General features: G+C 45.6%; 1 protein-coding gene across 2 annotated transcripts in view; it reads left to right on the plus strand.

Moving 5' to 3' along the window:
* LMX1A (LIM homeobox transcription factor 1 alpha) overlaps window positions 1–25,125 on the plus strand; it is a 76,979-nt gene extending 51,854 nt beyond the window's left edge. For both annotated transcript variants that reach the window (XM_035123275.2, XM_088673718.1), the window contains exons 3-8: window positions 8,461–8,693; window positions 19,375–19,544; window positions 20,522–20,599; window positions 22,097–22,166; window positions 24,136–24,309; window positions 24,909–25,125. In XM_035123275.2, coding sequence (XP_034979166.1) covers window positions 8,461–8,693; window positions 19,375–19,544; window positions 20,522–20,599; window positions 22,097–22,166; window positions 24,136–24,309; window positions 24,909–25,069 — 886 coding nt within the window. In that variant the 3' untranslated portion in view covers window positions 25,070–25,125. The remainder of the gene's footprint in view (window positions 1–8,460; window positions 8,694–19,374; window positions 19,545–20,521; window positions 20,600–22,096; window positions 22,167–24,135; window positions 24,310–24,908) is intronic.
* Window positions 25,126–27,920: the final 2,795 nt, after the last annotated feature.

The raw sequence follows: 27,920 nt of genomic DNA on the forward strand, positions 1-27,920 counted from the left end.
TGGGGACCACAAAATTCTCCAATAAACCTGATTCTGCTGAGAATACATTTTACAAACATGCAGCTAAGTTGGCTCCTTTTGTTGAAGGGTTTGTTAAGCATTAGCTAAAGAATGCCATGGTCCAGCCTTCACGGTATGAAACCTAATTCTTCCCCTTTCTGGAGCCATGGCATGGGGTGTTTAATTTTTCTCTCTCGGTAGGGCTGCAGGCCCTCCGGTACTCCAGCCAAAAAACACTCATATTTTTGCAGGCTTAGCCCCTACCCCGTTGCCAGGCAGTAAAATGGACGTTTGTCCACCACAGGGGCATGGGGGGGGGGGAGGAGGTAGGAGAGGCAGAGAGAGATAAGGGTTGTGCTAGCAACCTCAGAAATTGTCCCACTTCAATCTGTTTACTTGACAATGGCGATATTTTATTTACAGAAAGAGAACACTACAAAGATATAAAGGACTGACCATGGTAACCCTCAGTTGTGTGTTGTTAATAATAATAATAATAATAATAATAATAATAATAATAATAATGTATTTATACCCCACCCATCTGGCTGGGTTTCCCCAGCCACTCTGGGCAGCTTCCAACAAAATTTTAAAATACACAATTTCAATTTTTTTACACAGAATAAAACCAAACATCCATTACATACATGACATTTATCAAACCCCTTTCCAATCTCGTTATCCCTCCCCCACACTCCCCCTCTCCTATGCGTGATTTTGTTCGTTCAATATTCTACTTTCTCTTCTTCAGTTGTGTTACTATTTTCCATAATCTTATCTTATATCCTTCATTTTATTTTTCTTCTTCTTTCCCCCTTCTTTTTTATTAAAAAAAAATTAAAAATATATATATTAAAATACAATGGTCTGTTAAGCACGAAAAGCTTCCCTAAACAGGGCTGCCTTCAGATGTCTCCTAAAAGTCTGGTAGATGTTTTTCTCTTTGACATCTGGTGGGAGGGTGTTCCACAGGGCAGGTGCCACTACCAAGAAGGCCCTCTGCCTGGCTTCTTGCAGTGAGGGAACCACCAGAAGGCCCTCACCGCTGGACCTCAGTGTCCGGGCAGAATGATGGAGGTGGAGACGCTCCTTCAGGTATACTGGACCGAGGCCATTTAGACCTTTAAACCTCCCCCTTAAATAAATTCAGACAAGACTGAAATTTTGGTTTGGTTGCCTCCATTGCCAGCTTTGCAAGGAACATTACAAGATTGATATAAGAATTCCACACCGTGGATATTGCCAACCTAAGAACTGAATAGATTGTATTTCCTGATATATCTGCTGGACTTTAATTTCTCATAATTTGTTTCATTTATATGATAAGTTGGTCTATAGAACCATATATTTTGATATGATATGATGAATCACATTTTAAAAGAATTTATATAGTTACATACAGCCTGTTATGTTGTTTGTGTTGTTATCAGCTTTGCAAGGAAGGATGGCCACATCTTTGGTGACCTTCTGCTGGCAGAATAAACATGCTTTTATTTAGACAGGACTTTGGCCCGTAGGCTGACCTGAAAAAGAGGTTGCAATTGATTTTTAAAATTGATTTTAGTGGAGTTTTGCCTTCTTTGGTTTTACCTTGAGCACCATTTGGTGGAAAGGTGGGGTACAGAAAAATAATAAATAGTATTCATAAGGTCCCAGCATTAGGCATGAAGTGCAAAAAAAAGTGGCAGAGTGATGCTCTCTCCCTTCCTCTCTTAATACTGGAACTCACAGTCACCAAATTCCAGTATTAGGAGAGGGAGGGAAAGAACAGTCACAGTAAATTCCAGATGGACGAGATAATATGCTTCATCACATGGTGCATAATTAACTTTCAGAATTAATTGCCAAAAAGACATTGGGTTGATCCTGACTTAGAATGTTTAAAAGAGGATTTGACAAATTTGTGGAACAGGAGTGGTTTTCTAACCTAACAGCACTCCCAGAATGCACCCCTTATTATTCAAGGAAAGTACAGGCCCTTTGAAAGTTGGTTGAATATCACGTCTCTGGCCAGACAAGCCACCAACCAACAGCCCCTCTGCCTGGTCAAGATTGAGTTTCAGTATTTTTTTACTCTCCTCTGGGGCATTTTTGCTTCCAAACATGTCCCCATTCTGTGCCACACTTGGCTCAGCTTGGGAAGACGGATAGAGCTGGGCGCTATCGGTGTATCGCTGACACCAGTCTCCATATCCTCTGACTTCATTTGAAAGTTGAACACGATGGATACTTGAGGGATCCCATAATGTCAATATCAAGGGGCAGAACCGAAGTTGCCCAATATCAACACCCTCTGCGACCAATCCTCCAGGAGGAACGGAACTGGAAAACAGCACCTCCAATCCACAACCCAGAAAACCAACCAACGCAATCTGTTATTATCTCAAACTCAGAGTCTCCTCAAGACTTACCAAATATCAGAAAGAAAGGTTGACAGCATTGGTTTACGGTATATCCACATCATTGATCATTCCAACATGGTAAAAGAAGCCTAAACGAACCAAAGTTTTGTCATTATTTCATTTCCTTTTAATTGTGCATTTGTGGTAAAAAAAAAAAATTAGATGGGGAAATGAAACTACCGTAGAAGAAATTTTGTGTTTTGAAAGAAACTTAGGAGAGAATAAGCACAGCAAGGAAAGGAATAGGGTGTGGATGGAATTTATTGTTTTCTCTTTGCCCGTCTTTGTTTCCTCAAGCCTTCAAACTTAATAAATGGTGAGTCCTTTGGAGACAGCAATGGATTCTGATGCAATTGCTATAAGCTGCCGAGAGCCCACAGGATAGGATCACCCTCCAACTGCCCCTTCTGTGTTTTTCTAAGCACTGCACTGGCGGGGGCAGGGGGACCACCCTCCAAGCAACCTAATTTGGGGGGAGCAGTTTGTTTCTCCTTCTCCCCCCCCCCGGGTTTCCATTTCCTTTTAAATGGGGAAAACGCATTATGCACATTTATGGCAGCTAAAGCTGCGGGATAAGGAGATGGAGGGAGTTCTTGAGTTGTGTCCATCCAGTATTTATCATGGAATTTCTGACTCTCCACGGCCTGTTCTGGAGGGATTTGAAGGTCATTCTTCAAATGCGGCACACACAACTATCATGGTAACAAACAACAATCTAGAAGCCCCCGTCAATCACGTTCTTGTCTGTTTTGTCATGTCAGGAAAATGTTGTTCATTGGGAGGGGCAGCCTTGCAAATCCCATCTATTCCCCCCCCCGCCCCGTTCCATCTGTGATAGCTTCACAATTAATGCTCCTTGCCAAGGAAAGTCAGTTAAAGAAGGCAAATGTATCATCAATTGTAGCTGATTGTAACTCCTTCAGTTGCCCTGGATAGTTTTATATCAGGTGTTAGATTTGGTGATAGCCTGTGGCCTCTACCCTATCAAGTAATGAAATAATGAAATGAAAACGAGGGGTGGGGGGCGGGCGGGTGGAGAGGAATAGGCTAGTTGACTTCTCATCTCATCCTCGTGTAATTTGTGACGTCACCATTAGTGGAGATTGTGTGGCAGCACTTGTCCACCCGCGGTTTGAGAGGGCGAGGGAGGGAAAGGAGATACGTTTTGTCCTTACGAACCATTTGGAGTGCTGATCTCTGCCTCTAGTGTGGCAGGGCCCTGGCTGCATGAAAAGAGCACACATGTTTGCTGGGTGCTCTCACTGCTGCTGTTGCTAGATCTCAGCAGACTTTGAAAAATAGGACCCTCAGTAAGAGCAGCAAGTGTTTGCAATTAGCTTCACCATATGGTGGATTTTGTTTTCTGCATCTTCTCGGCAGAATGAGAGCCAAATATCTGGCATAGCACAATATCCAGTGTGGTGTTAGCTCATCTTACAAAAACCACAGGCTTGTCAGAGTTAAGTGGTGCTTCAGAAAGTCAGCGAAGGAATCTCCCATCCGTCAGTGGGTCAAGCTCATTCTCATGTCTCCTGTTACCAGGCAGCTCAGTGCAGTGTCTACCACAGGATCGTACCTCCTCTTGCTATCCCTGGCCAGGAGTACAAGATTATCTTTTCTTCCTCCCTGGGCTGAATTTGAGATATGATGTGGTGGTGCAGCGCCTTGACGCTGTCTGTCTGCATTTTCATTGTTCATTTCTTCCAGCAACAACCACTGGTGGTCCATTTTGCAGGGGCAAGAAGCCCCCTTTCTTAATCAGCCTGGCTTCTTTTGCTGTTGTTTCGATCAGTAATTTATTTTGATTTTTCAATATTTGGAACAATAAATAATACATGAAATGAAGGTCTGGGGGGGGCACTTTAAATATGAAAAAGCAGATACAGTGGTACCTTGGTTTGAGAACAGCTTAGTTTATGAACAACTTGGATTAAGAACGCTGCAAACCCCGAAGTAGGTGTTTTGGTTTGTGAACTTTGCCTTGGAATAAGAACATGTTTCGCTTCCTGTTGAGTGTGTTCCATTTGTAAATTGAGTCCCCCCCCCCTCGCTGCTATGGAAAAGCACACCTTGGTTTAAGAATCCGGAACAGATTAAGTTGGTCAACCAAGGTACAGGCCTGTCTTAACCACATTGGGCGCCGTGGCGCAAAGGTCCCTCTGCCCCCCCAACTCACCACGGATGCAGAGGAGTGACATGGCATGGGCGGGCTGGGTGCTGAGGGTGGGCCGGGCTCAGGGGCGCCGCAGCGGGAGGGCCGGGCTGCCTGGTTGTCCTCTGGGTCGCCGGTGCCTCCTCCTCCTGCGCGGAGGCCTCTGCTGGGGGTGGTGGTGGTGCTGCGCAGCGCCAGGCCTCTTGTCCTCCACATGCCCCCAACCCGACCCGCCAGGCTGAGGCTGGGACCCGATCCCGTGGCGGGCGGGCAGGCGGGAGGCAAGGAGCAGGGTGAGCGGGAGGGCGGCTGGGCTGTCTGGTGAGCGCTGCGCGGCTGCCGCGGGCACAACAGCGTGGCGCCCCCTGGCGGCCCGGTGCCCTGGTGCATTGCGCTACCCAGCCTTGCCTTAGGGGCGGCCCTGCCAAGGTACCACTGTATATACCTTGGGGTAAAGCTGGAGTATTTGGCCTAGGCTGTTTTGGTGGGTAGGCTGAAAATGCAACCTGAGACTGGAATGATTTTGGAGAGCTTGGTGAATTCAAATACAGTGGTGCCTCGCTTAACGAATGCCCTGCTTAACGAAATTTCCGCTTAACGAAAGGATTTTTCGAGCGGAGGTTGCCTCGCTAGACGAATTCGTTTTATGAAAAATTCGTCTAGCGAATTGCGGTTTCCCATAGGAATGCATTGAAATTCAATTAATGCGTTCCTATGGGCAAAAAAAATTCAAAAAAAATTCAATGCATTCCTATGGGATTCGCTAGACGATTTTTTCGTTATAAGAAAAGACCCATGGAACGAATTAAATTTGTCTAGCGAGGCACCACTGTACTTTTCAGGGGCGGGTGGCATTATTGACAAGGCTGCCGTGATTTTCGATTTGCTTTTCCACAATGAAAACATTACCGTCTATGTCTACTCTTCTCCCCTCTTGGACATTGCCATCAAAATTAAGGACAGTCTGCTGTGCTGCTCTGCTCTGCCACAGCTTGAAGTAGCAGGAAAGCATTTTTACTGGGGTGGGGGTGGGGACTTCTGCTGCTTCAATGATGGTAAGACCCCACCCAATAGAAAAGTGTAAGCATTTGCTAAGCCCCATCCTCCCCAAGTTGCTGGAAATGGCTCCACAAAAGTTTGTGCATGCTATGTTCAGCTCAGCACAAATAATCATCGGGAAGGAAAGAGCTTACAATAATTACAATAAATAAAGGGACCCAGGTGGCTCTGTGGGTTAAACCACTGAGCCTAGGGCTTGCTGAACTGCTTTCGAACTGCTAGGTTGGCAGGAGCAGGGACCAAGCAACGGGAGCTCACCCCATCACGAGGATTCGAACCGCTGACCTTCTGATCGGCAATCCCTAGGTTCTGTGGTTTAACCCACAGTGCCCTATTAAAGTTGTCATATCTCTAGCTAAACAAGCCTAGCTCTTGCAGAGTTTTGCCGTAATGGTCACTAATAGGAATGCTTAAGAGATCCAAATGATTGAGATAGAGAGACATGAATTGACCTTTAAAATGGGCATCTTGGGGGCATAGAAGATTTGTCATAGCAGCTTCTGTGTTCTGGAGCAACATCCCTAGGACTAGGCCTAGTTCATTCAAACAGCAGATGAGGTAGTAAACTTCCTCCCTGGACAACAGGGATGCCAGCAAGATGGGACACGGGTGGCAGTGTGGTGTAAACCACTGAGCCTCTCGGGCTTGCTGATTGGAAGGTTGGCGGTTCGAATCCCCATGACGGGGTGAGCTCCGGTTGCTCTGTCCCAGCTTCTGCCAACCTAGTAGTTCAAAAGCACACCAGTGCAAGTAGATAAATAGGTACCGCTCTGGCTGGAAGGTAAATGGCATTTCCGTGCGCTCTGGTTTCTTTCACGGTGTCCTGTTGTGCTAGAAGCGGTTTAGTCCTGCTGACCACATGACTCAGAAAAGTGTCTGTGGACAAACGCTGGCTCCCTCCACCTGAAAGCAAGATGAATGCTGCAACCCCATAGTCATCTTTGACTGGACTTAACCGTCCAGGGGTCCTTTACCTTTTACTTTTTGCTGTGCATGTTCACTGTATGTGGATTGGAGCCACAAAGGAGGGCACAATTTGCATGAAAATTTGCATATGCTTATTTATACTGTATTTATAGATGCAAAATTAGAAAGAAAAACATACACCTCAGCATAGTGGAGGAGGCCGTAACCAGGTGAGATCCCCTCTAATCCCCTCTTTGTTTCAGTAAGCATAAGGCAGGGATTGGAAGCCGCCCCCACTTCCCACCCCATAAAGGGTCGTTGACTCATGGGCTGGAGGGGATCAACCAGGAGCTGAACATGAGCAATATGATTGATAGGCACAGCATGTCTATAGGCGAACCCATAAAGAAAATCTAGAAAAAGGGCCAACCAGTTGAATTTCTGCCAGTTACGCAGCTGTTAAAGAAACAAGAGCCCTGCTCTCTTGCCATGGCAACCTTAAACCATGTCAAGAATTCAAGTTTCTTGAGTCTTAAACGAGTTGTACTGTAGGTCTTTCATCAGTTGATCTTAGGCTGGCAATCCAGTACAAGATCATGTGCAATATTTCAGATGACAGGGAAGTGTTTTAAGTCAGCAGAGATTTGCGGCAACCAGTGTTTAGGTGCCCAGGTCTGGATAAATTCAAGATCTAACTGGAAGGCAAGCAGTGTATTTTAAGAATGTTTGTTGTGCTCTTTATTTATACTTCATAATAATTTCTGCAATGTTATCAGTACAGGTCCAACAGTCAGTCATGAACTCCCGTCTTTGCTGCAACCTTTTGCTTCTGGATTGACATGTTACTGCCCCTTCAGGTAGGGTTGCCAGACTCACCAGAGGACAGGACTTCTGTGCCTTTAATTGCCCTGCTCTCTTTTGAGTCTGGAAACCTTAAAGAGAAACCAGCAGACCCTTTGTTTAATTTCCAAGCAAGGGGTCTGCTGGTTTCTCTTTAAGGTTTCCAGACTCAAAAGAGAGCAGGGCAATTAAAGGCACAGAAGTCCTGTCCTCTGGTGAGTCTGGCAACCCTACCTTCAGGTTTCTGAGCTCACTTTCCCGCATTGCTGCATGTGAGACTGAAGTCTGGGTTTGTGATCCCCCCTGGCTCTCGTGAGCTGTCAGATCCATGCACTACATGTGTGTTTGTTGTGTTGGGAGGGCAGAGCTATATGGTGATCTGGCAGCAGTAGATTAAAGGGATTACTCTCACACCTGTTTCTTCATGTGGCCTCAACCCTTAACCTGTCACAGGTGCAGCCCACTTGCCAGAATTTTCAAAATCAAAAGTTTGCAATGGCAACCCTGTTTCTGAAAGACGAGATCTGCTCTTCTCTGTGGCCTGCTTGCCTTTTAGGAGAAAGCAGTGTGTTATTTAAGGTGGAGAAACTTTGGGTCCTTCCCCACCCCTTCTGCTCCCGCCACAATCTGGAGCAGCACACAGTCCAGGATATATTTTAACGCCTTAGTTCAGATTAGTTCAAGGCTTTGCCACCTTGCCCCATGGCTATGGCAAGGTCCAAGAAGCTCAAAGGTTGATATTCCCTCCAACCCATGGCATAAGGGCTACAAACTGGTGGGTGTTTGGCTAGTTGTGTTCTAGAATGAGATTTTCCTCAGAAATCCAGAGGGCACCCTAGTTGCCCTGAACTGAAATTCAATGACACAACAAAATTGTCAGTAAAAGCAAGATTAAAGCACAAGCTTGGGGCAATGTCAACGCGGAGAAAGAAAAACAAGCAATTTCTGCCTTCCGTTGCCAGCACAAGATAGCCTTAACTTTGGGGGGGGGGGGAGGCAACGTAAGGGAGTAATGGGGTCTGTTCCAAAACCCACTGCTGAGCTGACCACCCCAACCGAGGCCTAAACCTAACACTCTGCTTTGGGTCTTTTGCATGGCAGACTCTTTGCAGTGAAGTGCAGCAGCTGCTTCGGAGCAATTGCCCCCAGCGAGTTCGTCATGCGAGCCCAAAAAAGCGTGTACCACGTGGGCTGCTTCTGCTGTTGCGTCTGCGAGAAGCAGCTTCAGAAGGGGGATGAGTTTGTCCTGAAGGAGGACCAGCTGCTTTGCAAGAGCGACTATGAGAAGGAGCGCGAACTCCTCAGCCTAGTGAGCCCAACGGCGTCTGATTCTGGTAAGGGGGTCTTAAGGGTGCCGCTGGTTACTGTGTGCCGCAGAAGGGCTCTTGTTGCGATATTTGGGGGTCAGGGTATCAAATGTTCCCCGGTGACATTCCTCAGTCTGTTCTTAGTTTTATAATTCGAAATCCTCTGGGCTGCAAAATATCTGTTATTTATTTCTGATTCACACCAACCCCAGGGGAAGGGAGCAATACTTAAAAGCAATAGAATAACATACACCTAACTTTAAAACAAACAAACAAACAACGAACCAACGAACCAACGAACCAACCAACCTGTATCTGATTAAAATAACTCCATATCTACTTAATCCATAAAAAAACTCTGTGCAGAATGTTCCCTCACAAGCAGGTAACCTGTTTCTGGACTGTGTCCGAGTTCTCCCCAGCATGTTAGTTTTCCGTGCGCAGGGAATTGCTTTGCAAGGAGGAGCAATAAATATTGTGGCCCAACAGCCACAAACTGAAGCAGCCCAGCCCCAGCCCAAAGGTAGTTTTGTAAACTCAGTTAAAACTAGGTCTTGGACTCTGTCAAGTCCCGTGCATTGTCTTGAACTGCCCAATTTACCCCCCCCCCCACTTATCATTGCGAATAAATATTGAATCAGTTTATAAAGAAGTAAATAAAAATGCATTCAACACCATTTCAATTTTTAAAATAGTACAGATATCTCATACCATTCAAGGCAAGCCAGCTTATCATGAATGCCAGAAACAAAACACCCAACAGTTGATGCCTCCTGAGTCCAAGGATGGAAGGTATCTCGGAGGACAGGCACAACTACGGAGAACACTCACTTTTATAGGGTGACCAGATGATGTTCCCCAAGTTGCGGCACAATCAACAAAGCCTCTTGGGAAGATCTCGGGGATCTACTGGGTCTGCAGCCCCTTGTTATCTAATGCCCCAATGGTCTCCTTGACCTGTTTCCTACTTCTCATGTATTTAAATATTTTTAAAATATTGATCTTAGTGTTTTTATCAATATCCTCCTCATTCTTTTTATTTGCTTGTCTTATTTTCAGCTGATATATGTTTTCCTTGAGTTTGTCCCCCCCCCTTTTGCTCTCATTTGGTCAAGATTCCCACTTTCCGAAAGGAAGCCTTCTTGCCTCTTACGATTTCCTTCGTTTCTTTGTCATGACTCAAGCATGCATCTATCCGTTCAGTGTGAGATTCGTTGTTACAACACTTTAATCCTTGGGTTGTCTCCTTGTTTTCTTCTTCCATCTCAAGATCACCTTCCAAATCTTTGGTCGGGGTCAAGGACAGGCAGTGCTGAGCAGTGGGCAGGGAATGCATGTCCAATCAGAAACCAAGAAACATTGAAAGGAAGTTAGCAACTGGTCCTTCAGTACCCTGGACAGAGCACAAGGAACAGGCAATTCCAGCAGCTTCTGAGCTTTTCCATACCCCCTGTGGTTCTGAGGGTGCCAATCCCTTGGGAGAACCTGATTCAGCGGGTGCTGCCTTCAGAGATACCAGTCTCTGGTTTGAAAGGCTTCTGACTGTTTGCTTGGGGGCTTAACACTTGTGCAGTTTCTGCCACTGGCCCTCCTGGCATTCCTCTCCCTCCATGTCAGAGTCTTGGCTCTGGTTGGAACAACGAGAGAGATAAGAGACAGAAAGCAGGAACGAGTAAGGATGTACATAGGAAAAGTTTTCTTCTTTTGCCAGCTGTGGGGCAAGAGTGGGGATGAGAACTTTTTCAGAGAAAGGTTAGGATTGTAGGACGGACCGGATTCTCTCTTTCACACTCGCCCACATCCCAAACTTTTCAGGTGGATTACAGCACCGTGATGGCTTTGATAATGACAGTTTTGACAGAGAGGTGACATTAGAAAATACAGCGGCCATGTAGAACAAAAACCAGCAAAATGCTGCCATCTACTGGCAGATGGGTGGTAAAATAGAGTGAAGTAACTAGATACGCAATGAGAAAGAGCCAGGTTTGATTGAAGAGACACAATTGCTCTGCCCAGAGAGTTTTCAGAAGTGAGAGCAGTTGCATCACGTTCTTTGCGAAGGAGACTGGGCTCAGTGGAGCAGAAGACCGAGACTGCCAGACTTGGCCTATTGAGCCTCAGGCCCATTCCACGGCTAGTTGCCAGGTTGTCATGCGTCTTTTATTGCCCCTTAGAGTTTACCATTCACAGGTTTCTTCCAGGAATATTTCCTGAAATTAAACACAACGCCCCCAACTCTGATGTCACGCCAAGCACTGCGAATAAGGCAAAAGCAATAAAGAGTCTTGTGGCAGAAATGGATTGTGGCAGAAACCTTTGTGGGCCACAGCCCATTTCATCAGATCCGTGTATTGTAATTCTAAATTGGAAAGATATAGTGGCTGAAAAAGTAAAGGAGGGAGGCCACATGGAAATGGAATGCAAAAAGAATAGACATTGAGGGCTTCTCCAGATGACCGGTTCATGGAGCATTTGTCCTGATTTGCTTGCACAACGCTTCATGTGGAGGTTTTGTGGTGCCCACTCTCTACTGAGCATTGCTTCTGATTTGTTAGTGAGGAGATCATGTGACAACGAGCATTTATTTTGATTTATCTGCCTGGAGGTGTCATTATCACACATTTTTCTGTGCACGTACCTGTCTCTTTCCTAAGGACAATCTGACCTCCCCACCCCCCCAAAGGATCAAAAATTTGCTTTAATCCTCTTTCATTGCGCAAACCTAGATCTCTACTACATAGCTGCCAAGTCTCCCGTATTCCCCGGGAAACCCCCGTTTTTCCAGCTGTCCCCAGCCGAAAAAACGGATTTTTTTGTTTTCCCCCGGTTTATTCTGGCGTGGCGGCCATTTTGGAACTGGGCGGAGCATGCTCAGAAGCGACTTTTGATGCTGCTTTGCCCAGTTCCAAAATGGCTGCAGCGTGACTTCTGGTGCGGCAGCCATTTTGGAACAGGGCAGAGCAGCATCAAAAGTAGCTTCTGAGCATGCTTTGCCCAGTTCCAAAATGGCGGCAGCGCTACTTCCGGTCTGCTACTTCCGGTCCAGTCCCTTATTTCTCAGGCCGGAACTTGGCAGCTATGCTCTACTACACTACAGACCTAGAAGAGAAGATAATGGAGCACCACTTGATGTCATCTACAGCTCAAAGCCAAAGCTTCTCCAACATACTTCCAGTGGTCTATAGCCAATCCTTGCCAATGACACTTCCCTCTTGCAGGTCTTGGCTCGTAGACCTGTACTTGCTCGCAGGCAGCTAGTGCCCCTTGAGCCTCAGACACTTTCCATTGCTAGTTGGACCACATACTGTACAGACAACATAACAAAGGCACAAACACAGAGACCAAACCCCACCACAAAGCAAGATGCCATGTTTGCTCCCATATCTCCCCGGGCAACACTATTACGGGACCTAACAGTGTCAGCCACAACATCACAGATTGCTTCCCTTGCTCATCTTCCGCTGTGATATGTCTGATCACCTGCCAGGAATGGAGAAACAAGACCAGTCTTCATGCGACAGACCAGTGGAGCAAAATTGGCCAGGTAGAGGCGTGGATAATTTGGCTGCAAGAGCAAGTTCTGCACAGCTGATCTGTGCAGAAAACAGGCTTGGACCTCTCACCCATCAGTTCAAGAATGCTTGGTTTGGCTGTGCGGCTGAGTTCCTCATGCGCAGCTTGCACACAGCCGATCCCTGCAGACTTGAACTTCCTGCCCATTTGCTGAAGAGTAGGGAATTCAAGCCTGCTGATCACTGGCGCTTAAAAGCACTGCGCAGTGCTCTTTGCAAGCCTTGTACGGTGCTTTAAAGCCTCTCTTCCCCACCCCCATGGACTACTTTTGGCAGGTGAGTGACCTACCTGTGAATCACCTGGCAACCTTGTGGCTTCAGTTGGTTGAGAGCTAGGTGGCCCTGCCTGCCTGTCAAAGTTGGCTTGTGGTGGTGTGGGAAGACCCGTCCCATTGGAACAGAAAGGGACTACCTCTGGAATAAATGGGACTACCTCTGGAATAAATGAACCCAAATCTGACATGAGAAATGGCAGTATCCAGAAACCAGAGCACTCTTAAGGTAGTCATACTTGAACAAAGACATTCTAAAGGGTTTTCTGGTGTGAAGCTGCAGAATTACAATTAATCAATTCTGTTTATTTGGGCCTGAATAGAGACTGGGGTGGTTGTTGGTTTTTTAAAATGTAGATGCTGATGATAAACAACAAAGTTGTGTAAACCAACCCTAAACCACATTTACTCAAAAATAAGTCTCACTATCTTTAGTGGGACCCAGGTGGCGCTGTGGTTAAACCACTGAGCCTAGGGCTTGCTGATCAGAAGGTCAGCGGTTCGAATCCCTGTGACGGGGTGAGCTCCCGTTGCTTGGTCCCAGCTCCTGCCAACCTAGCAGTTTGAAAGCACGTCAAAATGCAAGTAGATAAATAGGAACCGCTACAGCGGGAAGGTAAACGGCATTTCCATGTGCTGCTCTGGTTTGCCAGAAGCGGCTTTGTCATGCTGGCCACATGACCTGGAAGCTGTATGCCGGCTCCCTCGGCCAATAATGCGAGATGAGCGCGCAACCCCAGAGTCAGTCACGACTGGACCTAATGGTCAGGGGCCCCTTTACCCTTTTATCTTTAGTAGAGTCTAGTCATAAGCAGGATTGGGCTATTAAGCTCTCACATGTAAACTAAAAGCACCAGTATATTTTCTATATTTCAGTGTAACCCTCTCAGTTTAACTTCTCAAAGGGCTGTCCTGATTTGCTACAAGCCGGCCTGAGAACCTGTTTGAGTTGACTGGCAGAATGTAAGTTTTCTAAAAAGCAAAAGAAATGTGGAGCACTCCATAGCTCAGTCAGTAGAGCATTAGACTCTTAATCTCAGGGCCGTGGGTTCGAGCCCCACGTTGGGCAAAAGATTCCTGCATTGCAGGGGGTTGGACTAGATGACCCTCGTGGTCCCTTCCAACTCTACAATTCTATGATTCTATCATTCCGTGTCTAAGAGGAAGATAGACATTTAATTGTAAGGCTACGAGATTATGGCATATTCTTGACCAGTCAGCATATAGGTGTCTTTAAAGACCCAGCCAGAAACATAAGGGAACAAGGAGCACAATGCAAACTTAGGACTACTTTATGAGAAAATGAAAATAAAGAGCAAAGCACTGGAAGCCATATGCTGCCCATAATCTGCAAAGCCCTCAGTTCAATGACTCCTTCCCTTGAGCCCCAGCGTCCAAGCCTAAGTAAACAGGCGCCTGTGAAAGAGGAGCCCACTTTCCAATTAAAAGTGTACTAACATCCCTCCTTTTCCCTAATTCCCTCTAACCAAAGAATTTCTTCATCTTCATACACGAAGCCGGTTCTTCATCATTCCCCCCCCCCGCCGCCCCCAGTGAGCCTTGGGGTTGCGCAGAGGTCACGGCAGACAATATAAACCGCCTGTAGTCCTTTCCCATGTGACCAGGAGGAGTCTTAAAGATTAATTAATTCCTACCCTGTTCGAGGAAGGCTTGAAAGGCAGAGTTAATTAAAAGCATTGCCACGTTAAAGCAGAATCAACTTTCCATCATTTGGAGGGATTTGGCGAGCAGGTGTTTGGGGTGGTGGGGGAACACGGCCACTTTTCTTTCTGGGATTCCCCCAGACTTCTCTGCACCGTTCTCCCCCCCCCCTTCCCCATCCATTTCAAAGCATTTCCCTATTTCATTCACCTCAATGGACAGATGTGGGAAATATTTGATCAGCCCGTTTCTCTAGTCATCCTGCGAAAGAGAAACAGGAACGCCTACTAGCAATAATGTGCCGAGGGGCAAACACAGCACCAGGGAGGTGTTCTGCTCTAGTTAAGAATCTGGCAGCATTGTAGACACTGAACTACGAGCCCAGACAGGAGACCAGACAAGGCGCATGGAGACCGTGCCAAGTTCTGGACTCTCATGCTTACCCAAATGATTGGCCCCCAAACACAAACCAACCAATTGTCACTTCGCCAATGGGATTGATTTCAGAGTGGCCAACGTAATAATTTGAAGCCCAACGTGGGATATCAGAATTTGAAAAATCCAATAGGCTTCCATTTTCTTGAATCATCAATTTATTGCAAATTTAGCTGCTGAGGAACCTGTTGTTGTAAAATGCTAGAAGAGTCAGAAAAAATCTTAAGCACCTTTGTCTAGGAACAGCGTCACACTACATACCACAATCAGGTGTGTTTATCGAGCACTTGTGCTGTTTCCTGCAGCAAACACAGGGACAAGATACATTCACTGTTGCCCACTTGGAATTTTAAGACTCTGTGGAAGGAATGAAATCCTGAACAATAACACAATATTCACACTATATTTTAAGAAAATATCATCCAGTAGTAAAAATGAGACAGTGATTTGCCAGCAGCTAAAAAATATGTTCAATTCTGAATAGAGTCCAAGTCTTGAGACTTGATGCCCTTTCAATTAAAAGTTGCAAAATACAGAGCATTTTCAGAAGTTGGTCCAAACTAGGAGTCTGCCTAGTTTCTGAAATATGTGGGAATGCACAACATGTGTTTGCACGACACAAACTTGACTCCTTTTTGTCTCATTGCCTCCAGTTTCCCATAATCTGCACTGTACAATAAATGGTTGAATGTTTGAAAGCACACACGCAACACAGTGTGAGGTTCCTTTTAAAAAAGATATTCAGAATCAGGAGCTATAGGTCTTTCATACACTGACTTTATTAGAGCAATGGACTCATTGTTTTCAAATGTTGTTGTTGTTTAGTCGTTTAGTCGTGTCCGACTAAACACTGTCCAACCATCTCGTCCTCTGTCGTCCCCTTCTCCTAGTGCCCTCAATCTTTCCCAACATCAGGGTCTTTTTCAAGGAGTCTTCTCTTCTCATGAGGTGGCCAAAGTATTGGAGCCTCAGCTTCACAATCTGTCCTTCCAGTGAGCACTCAGGGCTGGTTTCCTTCAGAATGGATAGGTTTGATCTTCTTGCAGTCCATGGGACTCTCAAGAGTCTCCTCCAGCACCATAATTCAAAAGCATCAATTCTTCGGCGATCAGCCTTCTTTATGGTCCAGCTCTCATTTCCATACATCGCTACTGGGAAAACCATAGCTTTAACTATATAGACCTTTGTAGGCAAGGTGATGTCTCTGCTTTTTAAGATGCTGTCTAGTTTTGTCATTGCTTTTCTCCCAAGAAGCAGGCGTCTTTTAATTTCATGACTGCTGTCACCATCTGCAGTGATCAAGGAGCCCAAGAAAGTAAAATCTCTCACTGCCTCCATTTCTTCCCCTTCTATTTGCCAGGAGGTGATGGGTGATGTTTTCAAATACTATTTATTAATAAAATGCTACTATTTTGAACTCTACTCAGGCCTATTCCATACATGTAACACATCAGGAGTTGGGACTGAGGTGAAAGTATGGACCATTCTTAGTCCAGACTGCAAGTGAGGAGTTGTTATTTTAATTTTATTTGATTAATAAAACAAATTATTGGTTTTACATACTTTTATACATTTTAACTTTAACCATTTCAAAACATTAAAGCAAAAGGTTCTTTCAAACCTCTGGACCCCCTTCCCTCCCTCCAAAAGTTCCATATTCAAAGAAAAATATTCTGCATCTTTTACTGTTATCTATCTGTTATATATTCATAGTTACCAAAGTTCATTTCACATTACAAGGGTCATTGTATCCCCGCCAATGATTTTAACGGTTTACAGTGGTCTTTTAAATACATTAAAATTTTATTCCAGTCGTTCAGAAACACTTGGTCTTCCTGGTTTCTGATCTTTCCCGTCTGTATTGCCATCTCTGTACTCCATCAGTTTAGTCTGCCGTTCCTCTCTAGTCGGCCCTTTCCCTCCTTCCATCTCTGGTCTAGTAGCGTTCTTGCTGCCATCGTTGTGTACATAAAAAGTATTTTGTCTTCTTTTGGTATCTCTTCACCTATTACAGTGGTACCTCGAGTTACAAACGCCTCAGGTTACAAATGCTTCAGGTTACAAACTCCACTAACCTGGAAGAGTTACCTCAAGTTGAGAACTTTGCCCCAGGATGAGAATGGAAATTGTGTGCCAGCAGCACAGCGGCAGCAAGAGGCCCCATTAGCAAAAGCACACCTCTAGTTAAGACCAGTTTCAGGTTAAGAACGGACCTCCAGAATGAAATAAGTTCATAACTACAAGTACCACTGTATACCTAACAAAAGGCCTTCTGGTATTTTAACAGAAGTTTTCTTAAACAGTTTCTTTAGCTCATTATATATCCTTTCCCAGAAAGTTTTTTACCACTCCGCAGATTTGTTGTCGTTTTTAAATGCTCGGTGCAAGTTGAAAATTATCACAGCTGGGTCTGGGTTTGGGGCCAGAACCATTCTCCGTTGCCGTGCTCATTTTCTGTTTGCAAGGAACTGTTAATATGAGGGAACTTTTTTTTTTTAATAGTGCAACACACACACACCCTCAATGTGCAGCCTGAAGAGGCATAGTATTGAAGACAAACACTCTAGTGCCAAACATTTTACTGAAAGGCCAACCTTGCCAAATTATGACTACCTTATTCCAGACATTTACTTACAGTAATAGAGGCCGATGGCTTAAGAGCTTCCACCTCTCCCAAGCAAAGTGTCCCGGCATTCCACACACATGGAAAAGCCTGCTTAATTACTCTTCAGTGGAGTTCTGGCTGCCATGATGCATGCTTTGAGAGCCTTGAGGTGAGATTTCTCCGGTGCAATGGGGACATTTTTTAAAGAGCATTTGGAGTTGAGCTATAGGTTGAGTGTTAGCTAAAAATCACCACATGATACTGTAACCTGTACATATAGAACCACTTGGTAACAGTTAATCTCTGGGCTTAATTCCAAGTGTTGTTGTTGTTTAGTCGTTTAGTCGTGTCCGACTCTTCGTGACCCCATGGACCAGAGCACGCCAGGCACTCCTGTCCTGCACTGCCTCCCGCAGTTTGGTCAAACTCATGTTCATAGCTTCGAGAACACTGTCCAGCCATCTCGTCCTCTGTCGTCCCCTTCTCCTAGTGCCCTCAATCTTTCCCAACATCAGGGTCTTTTTCAAGGAGTCTTCTCTTCTCATGAGGTGGCCAAAGTATTGGAGCCTCAGCTTCACGATCTGTCCCTCCAGTGAGCACTCAGGGCTGATTTCCTTCAGAATGGATAGGTTTGATCTTCTTGCAGTCCATGGGACTCTCAAGAGTCTCCTCCAGCATCAATTCTTCGGCGATCAGCCTTCTTTATGGTCCAGCTCTCACTTCCATACATCACTGCTGGGAAAACCATAGCTTTAACTATACGGACCTTTGTAGGCAAGGTGATGTCTCTGCTTTTTAAGATGCAGTCTAGGTTTGTCATTGCTTTTCTCCCAAGAAGCAGGCGTCTTTTAATTTCGTGACTGCTGTCACCATCTACAGTGATCAAGGAGCCCAAGAAAGTAAAATCTCTCACTGCCTCCATTTCTTCCCCTTCTATTTGCCAGGAGGTGATGGGACCAGTGGCCATGATCTTGGTTTTTTTGATGTTGAGCTTAAGACCATATTTTGCGCTCTCCTGTTTCACTCTCATTAAAAGGTTCTTTAATTCCTCCTCACTTTCTGCCATCAAGGTTGTGTCATCTGCATATCTGAGGTTGTTGATATTTCTTCCGGCAATCTTAATTCCGGTTTGGGATTCATCTAGTCCAGCCTTTCGCCATTCCAAGTGTTACTGTTGACTTTAAAAGTTTGAAATGGTCTGGATCTAGGGTTAGGGTTAGGCTGTTTGAGGTTCCATTAGTGGCAACTGGAGCAAGGCTCATTCCCGCTTTGAAACCTTTGCCCAGAGCAGCCTGTCTGAACATCTTGTTTCTAGTTTGCAGAAGGATGTTTAAATATCCTTCTTTAGGAAGCCATTTATGCCACTGGGAGATGGCTGCTGACTTGTTGTGTAACCAGATTTGAGTTGAGCTCATAATCCTCTTTTGACTGCTTTGTTATTTCCTTACAACCACCCCAGCCACACCCCTGTAAAAATCGCAACACAGGACCCCTGGCTTCTCTTCACTGTCTTTCCTTTCCTTACCAAATGCTTCTGAGCGGTTTGTAGCCCTACTTGTGCAAATTCTGAAAGGATTTTTGAGCATCTTCCTGTTCGTATGAAGCTTTTCCATGCAGCTTCTCAATTTGGCATAGCTGCCAAGTCTCCCGTTTTCCCCGGGAAAACCCCTTTTTTACTTACCTTTTCCCGGTGGTCCCCCGTATCACTTCGTCTCCCATTTTTCTCCGTTATTTTCTCCTGCCGGCGGCCATTTTTTTCTTTCCGATTTGCCCTTCTATGGGCACCAAAAATGGCCGCCGCCAGCTTCAAAAGCCGCATGTACGCATGTCCGGAAGTGCATAGACGTCACTTCCGGTGTTGGCGGCGGCCATTTTGGTGCCCATAGATGGGCGGAGCGTCACTGGAAGTTGCGTCGGAGCACTTCCTGACATGCGCACAAGCGATTTTTGAAGCCGGCGGCAGCCATTTTGGGTGCCCATAAAAGGGCAAAGCGACACCGGAAGTTACATCGACGCAACTTCCGGTGTCAAATGGCTGCCGGTCCCGGATTCTGCAGTCCGGAACTTGGAAGGTAAGCAATTTGGGGGGGTTTCATTTTAAGCAAAGGCTGGCCTATGAATCGCACTGTGTGGGATTTTATCCCCTCTCCCAATCTTTTAAGGTAAAAGTGATGATGAAGGGAGCCTGTGCAAAATGGGAGATGGCACTGGGAAAACAGCCGAGGAGAGCAAGGACCACAAGCGGCCGAAGCGACCCCGGACCATCTTGACGACCCAGCAGCGCCGGGCATTCAAGGCATCGTTTGAAGTGTCTTCTAAACCATGCAGGAAGGTACAGTTTGATCATAAGAAGGAACTGGCACCATGAACACTGGAATCACCAGAGGTAGCCAGTTTACACTGCCTAAGATGTTGTTGAATCCCATGGCCGTAGTAGAGTGACTCCTGTCTTAATAATTCCTAGCCATTGTGCTCTGTTGGTGGCAGTCAGATTCAGGCATGTGGTCTACTAAACAGAATGCAGCCCGGCAGACAAGACTTGTGATTTCCCAGGCACTTGACCATCACTCCTGAGCAGTCAGCAAAAGGACAAGAGAGATTTAATGACCCAGGCGTGAGCCACTGTATGGAGATGACGTGCTGATGGACTCCAAGTTGTGTAGCCCTACTCAAGCCTGAGAGCACCTTACCTGCAGGGAAAACTAAAGAGTTGTGGGTTGTTTAGTTTAGAAAAAAGATTCCTACATTAGAACATAAGAACCCAGCTATTCCCGGATCCTGTTCTCACAATGACCAGTGAGGTGCCCTGTGGGAATGTTCAGGGAGGCAGGAGAGGATATATTGTTTAATTACAGTGGTACCTCGGTTTAAGTACACAATTGGTTCTGGAAGTCTGTACTTAACCTGAAGCGTACTTAACCTGCTACTAGCCTTTGCTCTAAACCAACAAGTCCCAAATGCTGTAACTTTTCCTCCTAGGGGAGTTGCTTCATCCCCGTCATCACTTTTAGTGCACACTGATCAGAACTGTGCAGAGTATTCCATGTGTTTTCACAGCTCCCCTGTTTGGAGACACATGCTTGAAATCTGACTGCCGAACTCGAAAAACTTCCAGTTCTTAAGGTTTTGAATTTTGGTGAGAAGTCTAGGGAGCAACTGCAAACGTTGAGATTTTGTTCTGCAACGAAAAAAACCTTTATGAAAACGTTGAAAATTTGTGTTGAAAGTCCTACACATTTCGTATTTTGCTGATCCTTTTGCCTCTGTTTAAACGAATAATCATGTCTGCTGTTCTGACATTTCCTGAAGGTAAGGGAAACCTTAGCAGCCGAGACGGGTCTGAGTGTCCGAGTTGTTCAGGTCTGGTTCCAGAATCAAAGAGCTAAGGTAACAACATTTCTCCTTGAATCACTTACTACATAATGACGCTGGGGCCTTTCATCCATTTTTAGATAGGAGGGCTACCTATCTAAATAGGACAGGGATGGGCAACCTTGTGAGCCTGGTGTGTCAGAATTCGCCAAAAAAACCCGAGCATAACTCGAGTGGTGTGTCACTTCGAGGGGGGGGGGGGAAACACAATTTCGCGATATTTATAGTTCAAATAACAAAAATGTATAATTGTTTCCCCTTAAAAACAAAAGAAAAAGGGGAGGAAAAAAATATTAAAGTTTTTTTAAGAAAATAATTTTTAAAAAAATATTTAAAAGGGGGGGAAAATAAGGCAAAACCCAGAGGTCTTTCCTAGTGGGACTCTGGGCTCGGGCCGTCCTCCAATGGGTCTGCCGCTGGGGAGGTGGGCTCAGGTTGGGCCTGTGCAGGGGCTTCTTTTTTCCGCCTCCGGAGTGCCTCAAGGCTGTCCGTCAGGTTCACGGGGTGGGGGTAGGGTCCGGCAGCTCCCCGGTTGCTGCACTGGTGGTCCCCAGTGTCCGGGCGGTGGCGGTTTCAGTGTCTCAAGCACCCGTCCAGCAGCTCCTGCAGCGCTGGTCACTTTCAGGAGCTCCGCAGCTCCATGCTGGCCACCATCTTGCCTCACCGGAAGTCCACAAGGCCCCCAGAGGTGCGTCGCCTGCGACATTCCGCCACCAGCCAGAAGTAAGGTCTCAGCATGCGGCCACGTGTCACCGAAAATGGCTATGCGTGTCAGTGCTGACACACGTGTCATAGGTTCGCCATCACTGAAATAGGAAATGTAGTCCTAGGAATAGGCAAATTGCAGACTGCATTCTTGGATTTGGGAAGCTGCCTTTCAGACCATTGGTCTGTCTAGCATAGTTGCGCTGAGCTGCAAAGAAGAAGAAGAAGAAGAAGAAGAAGAAGAAGAAGAAGAAGAAGAAGAAGAAGAAGAAGAAGAAGAAGAAGAAGAAGAAGAAGAGGAGGAGTTTGGATTTGATATCCCACTTTATCACTACCCGAAGGAGTCTCAAAGCAGCTAACATTCTCCTTTCCCTTCCTCTCCCACAACAAACACTCTGTGAGGTTAGTGGGTCTGGTTTCCTATACCCTTCAGAGACTTCAGAGAAGTGTGACAAGCCCAAGGTCACCCAGCAGCTGCATGTGGAGGAGCGGAGACGCGAACCCGGTTCCCCAGATTGCGAGTCTACCGCTTCTAACCACTACACCACACTGGCAGAAGCCCTTGAAGGGTATAGGAAACCAGACCTATTGTATAATATAAATAAATAGACAAGGACAGAGTGGCTGTGGGCAGCTCAACAGCAGTTGTGGGCAAGGCCAAGACAAAGGCGGTGTGTGTGTGTGTGTGTGTGTGTGTGTGTGTGTGTGTGTGTATGCACACATACACCTAGAATAGCTCTCACCATTTAAGAAAAGAAGAGGAGGGGATATTGGCTTGTTCTAACCTTCCCTCCCTTTTTGTAACAGATGAAGAAATTAGCAAGGCGACAGCAGCAACAACAGCAAGATCAGCAAACAACACAGAGACTCACTTCTGGTAAGTCTGCCCCCCAACCCCCTTCTGCCAGGGGACCTGCCTGTTCCCTCTCCCTTTAAACTCCACCACTGACAGCCAGGATTCTGAAAATGGAAAGTGGATTCTCTTTTCACGGAGACGCTCGGAGTTGCTGGACAGGAGGACTGAATACTTTCCTAGCTCCCCTCCTTTCAAATGCAGGTTCTGTTCTGTGCCTCCTACTTGAGCCAGAAGGCAGAATATGCCACGCTGTAGGAGGGAGGGCATCAACAACATTCGGGGGCCAGTGAACCAGTCCCCAGCAATGGGCAAGATTTCATTTCCTCAGAGACTTTAATAGCATGCCATGAACAGCTATGGTCCTCCCTACAATATCGATTTGACTTATCCCATGGTTTCGTCAACACTCAGTTCTTGGGTGCCATGCTTGCCACTGTTACAGTGGTGCCTTGCTAGACGAATTTAATTCGTTCTGTGAGTCAATTCGTTTTGCGAAAAATTCGTCTTGTGAATCCCATAGGAATGCATTGAATTTTTTTTAAAAAAATTGCCCATAGGAACGCATTAATTGAATTTCAATGCATTCCTATGGGAAACCGCGATTCGCTAGACGAATTTTCTGCAAAATGAATTCGTCTTGCGAGGCAACCTCTGATTGCAAAACCCATTCGTCTAGCGAAAAATTCGTCTAGCAGGGCATTCGTCTAGCGAGGCACCACTGTACCTTGAAAAACTAGAATCTATTGATACGGAGAAGTTATGATTCACTTCTCCTTGGCTCCTAGGACTTCTCGGCTGCCATGTCCTACCTGGGAACTCTCCTCAGATTGTCGTGGGTTTTCTACTGTAATCTCCATAGCTTTTTCGGCCCTTAGCTTTGCTTCCCAATTTCCCCTTACTATACATAGCGAAACATGCTTCCCATCTCAACTCTTCTTTCCACGCTTAGGTCACTCTTCTAGCACAACGGCCCCTCTTTTGTATGATGCTACTCAACTCCCACCCTGAACACTGAACACATCTAGTTTAATGATAAGAAGAATTAAGGGCCAATGAAAACAAGGCACTGGGAGATTATGTCTGGGTCTTCTCTCTCTCTCCCTCTCTCCCTCTCTCCCTCTCTCCCTCTCTCTCTCTCTCTGGTTCAAAGCAGCCACAGAGTGGGTGAGGGGACATGAATTGGAAAAGCAGTGGTGGAAAAAGCAGAGGAGTTTCCAGTCTGAGATTCAGACATTTATCTTTCAGCATCTTTTCTGGACTGACTCTAAGACTGAACATGTTGAGGATTCTTTTGCATGTCAAAGAATGGAAAAAGAGAGAGAAAGAGAGGGGGGGGAGAGAAGGGGGTTGAACATGGGAAAAGTTTTTCCATTCTGTGCAACAGAGGGCCTTCTCAGTAGTGGCACCCGCCCTGTGGAATGCCCTCCCATCAGATGTCAAGGAAATAAACAGATATCTGACTTTTAGAAGACATCTGTTTACAGAAGTTTTTAATGTCTAATGTCTGACCATTTTTTATGTGCTGTAAGCCGCCCAGAGTGGCTGGGGAAACCCAGCCAGATGAGCGGGGTATTATTATTATTATTATTATTATTATTATTATTATTATTATTATTATTAAACACATGAGTCCTGTCTTACAGTGAACTTGGCATCCCAGTTCCAAAGGAGCTTATAGTTATATTTTTCATGAACTCGATAATATGTAGGTCTGGCTTTAAGCAGCTCACATATTTGAGTCGACGGATGGTTTAACTCATTTATTCCGAGACAGAAAAAAAGGAGAAGTCATATATGGGTTGGTTGGGTAAGGCTTTGGAAAATAGGGGAGCTGGGAAAGAGTTCACACCTCCTGGGACTGGAAATTCAAGAAAAAAGTTCATTAAGAAAAAAGGCACCAGTATAGAGTCTTGCTGACATAGGTGAAATAATAAAGTATCGGGAGACTGATCTTATGAATTCATGCATTTTATTTGCCATTGTCTTCCAGCTCAGACAAACAGTGGCAACAACACAGGCCTTGAAGGAATCATGAACTCTTATACCACCTTGCAACCACCTCCACAACAAGTATTGGTCATTGATCAAAGTGTTTACAGCTCAGACCCCTTCCGGCAAGGACTCACTCCGCCACAAATGCCAGGGGACCACATGCACCCTTATGGTAAGACCGGAAGGCCTGCCTATTGCACATTTTGAGGGAGCTGTAAATTGAGTCAGAGCCTGAAGCGGCTTTTTTCTATATGTCCCATTGCAACATCTCAGACGGACTAAGAGGAACCCCTTAACAACGTGAATTTAGGATGTCAGGAGCCCGTAGCCCTCTAAGACAATATCTGTGCTGGGTTTGGGCTTCCAGGCTTAAGCTAGCAGAGCTTGAGATTTTAAATGTGTCTGGTTTCCGTCTAGATCAGGCCTAGGCAAACTCTGGCCCTGCAGATGTCTGGGACTACAATTCCCATCATCCCTGACCACTGGTCCTGTTAGCTAGGGATCATGGGAGTTGTAGTTCTAAACATCTGCCAAGGCCTGGTCTAGATCCTTGATTCAGATGGTACTGTATGTCTGTTTAGCTACCTCAAACACATGAGAGTGGCTTAGTCAACATTCTGATGGCACTTCTGAAAGAAGTTCTCATGCGCAAGCGCCATTAAAAAGAATGGCGCAAGAGCTCGGCTCTGCGCCTGAGCAGCTCCCGTTCATTTCAGTGTTGTGTGAGTGGATTGTGCCTGAGCGGAACAAATCTTTTTCTCTGTTCTGAAGGTTCTGAGCATCTTTTGTGTGAGATGGACAGTGACGACACCTCCCTCAGCAACCTGGGCGATTGTTTCTTAACAACTGTGGAACCTGGGCCCTTGCAGTCAAGAGTGGGGAACCCCATTGACCAGCTGTACTCCATGCAGAGCTCCTACTTCACCTCTTGAGGCATTTGAGGCTCTGAACAGATGCAGGGCTGGGCTCCCTTGCAGGTGCCAACTGGAGAGAAGAAGAGGCAAGGATTTTGAAATGGCCAGCTTCGTTTCCCATTTGAAAAATTCGGCAGAAATCAGGAACATTTGTGAAGGAAGAATTCAAAACTCTGTTCTCCTTTTGCTAGCCCGTTTACGGAACGACTTTTCAAAACTGAGTTTTAAATGTTGAAGTGTCAAGGAATGCATGAAAGAAGACAAAAACTTATCCCCCCCCAAAAAATGTTTTATTTAAGGCTGTCTTGAAGGCAAGATGCAAAAAGCAGTACTTTAGGCTTAGACTAGATAGGCAAGCAATATTTCCCACTTTGAACTTGGGGTTGAAACAAAAGTTCCTTATTTGGGTGGACTACCCTTCGGGGGGGGGGGACTTAGATCATTTTCAATTATTTGCGCATTTTGCAATCCTTTTTGGCAACATGGTTGCTCCTGGTGGCTTCTGTGCTTTGTGCATTGCTATCATTTCTTCCTTGGTTGCTATTTCTTTCTCCTTCCTGGATTAATCACGTAAGTGAACCCACCCTACTGTGTTTCTCATAAAATAAGACGCACCTAGAAAATAAGCCATGGCAGGATTTTCCTGGGTTGAAAAAATATAAGACATACCCCAAAAATAAGCCATAGTGGTGGGAGCAGGCCTGGATGGCGCCATGGAAGAGGAAGATGCCTCTCAGCGCCTGGAACGGGATGCTGCTGCCCCTCCAAAATGCCCAGCAGCGTGCGCCATGCCGAGCGCCGACCTGGCGGCGGGACGCGGCAAGAGCCGCAGTGCGCGCCGCGTGGAGCCCGGACCCGGCGGGACCTAGCAGTGTGCCCTGCTGAAGCGCTGACAAAGCGCCCATTAGCGCGGCAGCAGCAGCAGCCAATTCCAGGCGCTGAGCCATGACAGGAAGAGGAGGTAATTTTTTAAAAAATAAGACACCCCCGAAAATAAGCCATAGGCTTATTTTCTTGAGTAAAATAAATATAAGACGGTGTCTTATTTTATGAGAAACACGGTATCAGAATCACACAAGTGAACAGGATGACATCGGAATGAAGTCAACTAGATCTGGGCATGTGAGAGTGAGAGCAATTTAAACTAATAAATGAACATAATTATTTTATTTTGCAATGAGTGACTATAAATAATTGACATGGGAGGCATTTTCGACACTGCCAAAAATATATTGGTGGGTGGGAATGTTCATGGTTTGTTCATATAGCTATCTATTTAGAAAGCTGTAAGCTCTTGGTGCCTGGCAAGCATGTGTGTCAAGGTGTTTGAGTGTGTTCATGTCAGGATGTGTGCATTTATATACAAGATTCAAGTGCACCTAATATTGCATCAGGTTTATCCCTAATGATAGAAAAGTTCTGTACTGTACAGCAAAAAAATAACTTTATTTTCTGAGTGAACTATATTTAAGAAATTTGCTCAATGCACTTAAGTTACGAAACAAAAGAACTGGGTTTTTCTAAAATACCGCATTTGGTTTGCAAAGACAGAAAAGCAGAGTTAGAGTAGCAGTCTCAGCTGGAGGCAATTTGATGCTTTCCATTTCTTCATTTATTTTCAAATGGAAACCCACGCCTGAAAATATCAGGGTTACCAACCCTCCCTTCTGCATGCAATCCAGTTCCATTAAAATAAAGGAAAACTCTGCTGTTGACTTCAGTGCAATTCGGGTTGCAGCCAGCATTAGTTCTATGCAAGAGAATTGTCATCCCAAGAAAGAGACAGATCTTATCATGCTTCGTATCCCATCAGCAGCACAGAGGTTAGCCTTATACATACATGCAGAGAAAGCCCTTATGAAGGCATCTTTCAAAACAATGGAAAAGCTGCCTTTGGAGTTTCTAACATTTCCAGAGTACATCATGGGCTGTGGAGAGTTTAAGAATCCCACTATCAGGATTCGCAAGGGGATGATGTAGGAACACTTAAGAAACTAAATGGTTGACTCCTTTCAGAAACCAGAACCTCCATTGCTGTTGGTGATTATGCAGTGTGGATAGATCTACAAAACACCACAAAGAATTTGACAAAATAACATCAGCAATTGTCGTGTGTATCCATTCTACAGTCCTTTGTTGCAATAGAAAGGACTCCCGGTGAACTCCATAGGCAATGGACATTGGTCTTCATGTGCCTTCCAGATGAAACAAAATAAAAAATCCTTCCAGTAGCACCTTAGAGACCAACTAGGTTTGTCATAGGTATGAGCTTTCATGTGCATGCACACTTCGTCAGATGCAGATGTACCTGAAGAAGTGTGCATGCACACGAAAGCTCACACCTATGACAAACCTAGTTGGTCTCTAAGGTGCTACTGGAAGGATTTATTTATTTTTTGGACTGCGTCAGACCAACACAGCTACCTACCTGTAACTAGTACTTCCCGATGAGCTAGACTAGCTCATTCTTCTGCCACTTAAATAATGGAGTCTTCCAGTGTAACCCAGAAATCTTCTGTTGAACTGGCCGGAGTGAAGGATTGCTACATACAGTATTTGTCTTTAAGATGCTGAGTCCACCTCCCATTTAGAGGAGACTCATAATGGGCTGCCTGAGAGGGAACTGGAGAGGGCATGGAGAGGACATTCCTCTGACATGGAGCTGTAGGAATCCAGCTTCCTGCTCTTCTTCCCTGTCTCTGTTGGTGGGCCTGACGTCCTTCTGTGTTGATGGTGCAGCAGCCTGAGAAGCTGACCATGCTCCTCTATTTAGTACCCTGTTTCTCATATTTTAAGACATACCCATAAAATAAGCCATAGCAGGATTTTTAAGCATTCAATGAATATAAGCCATACCCCGAAAATAAGA

This window comes from Zootoca vivipara, chromosome 7 (assembly GCF_965207765.1).
Source record: "Zootoca vivipara chromosome 7, rZooViv2.hap1.1, whole genome shotgun sequence".
Taxonomy (NCBI): Eukaryota; Metazoa; Chordata; class Lepidosauria; order Squamata; family Lacertidae; genus Zootoca; species Zootoca vivipara.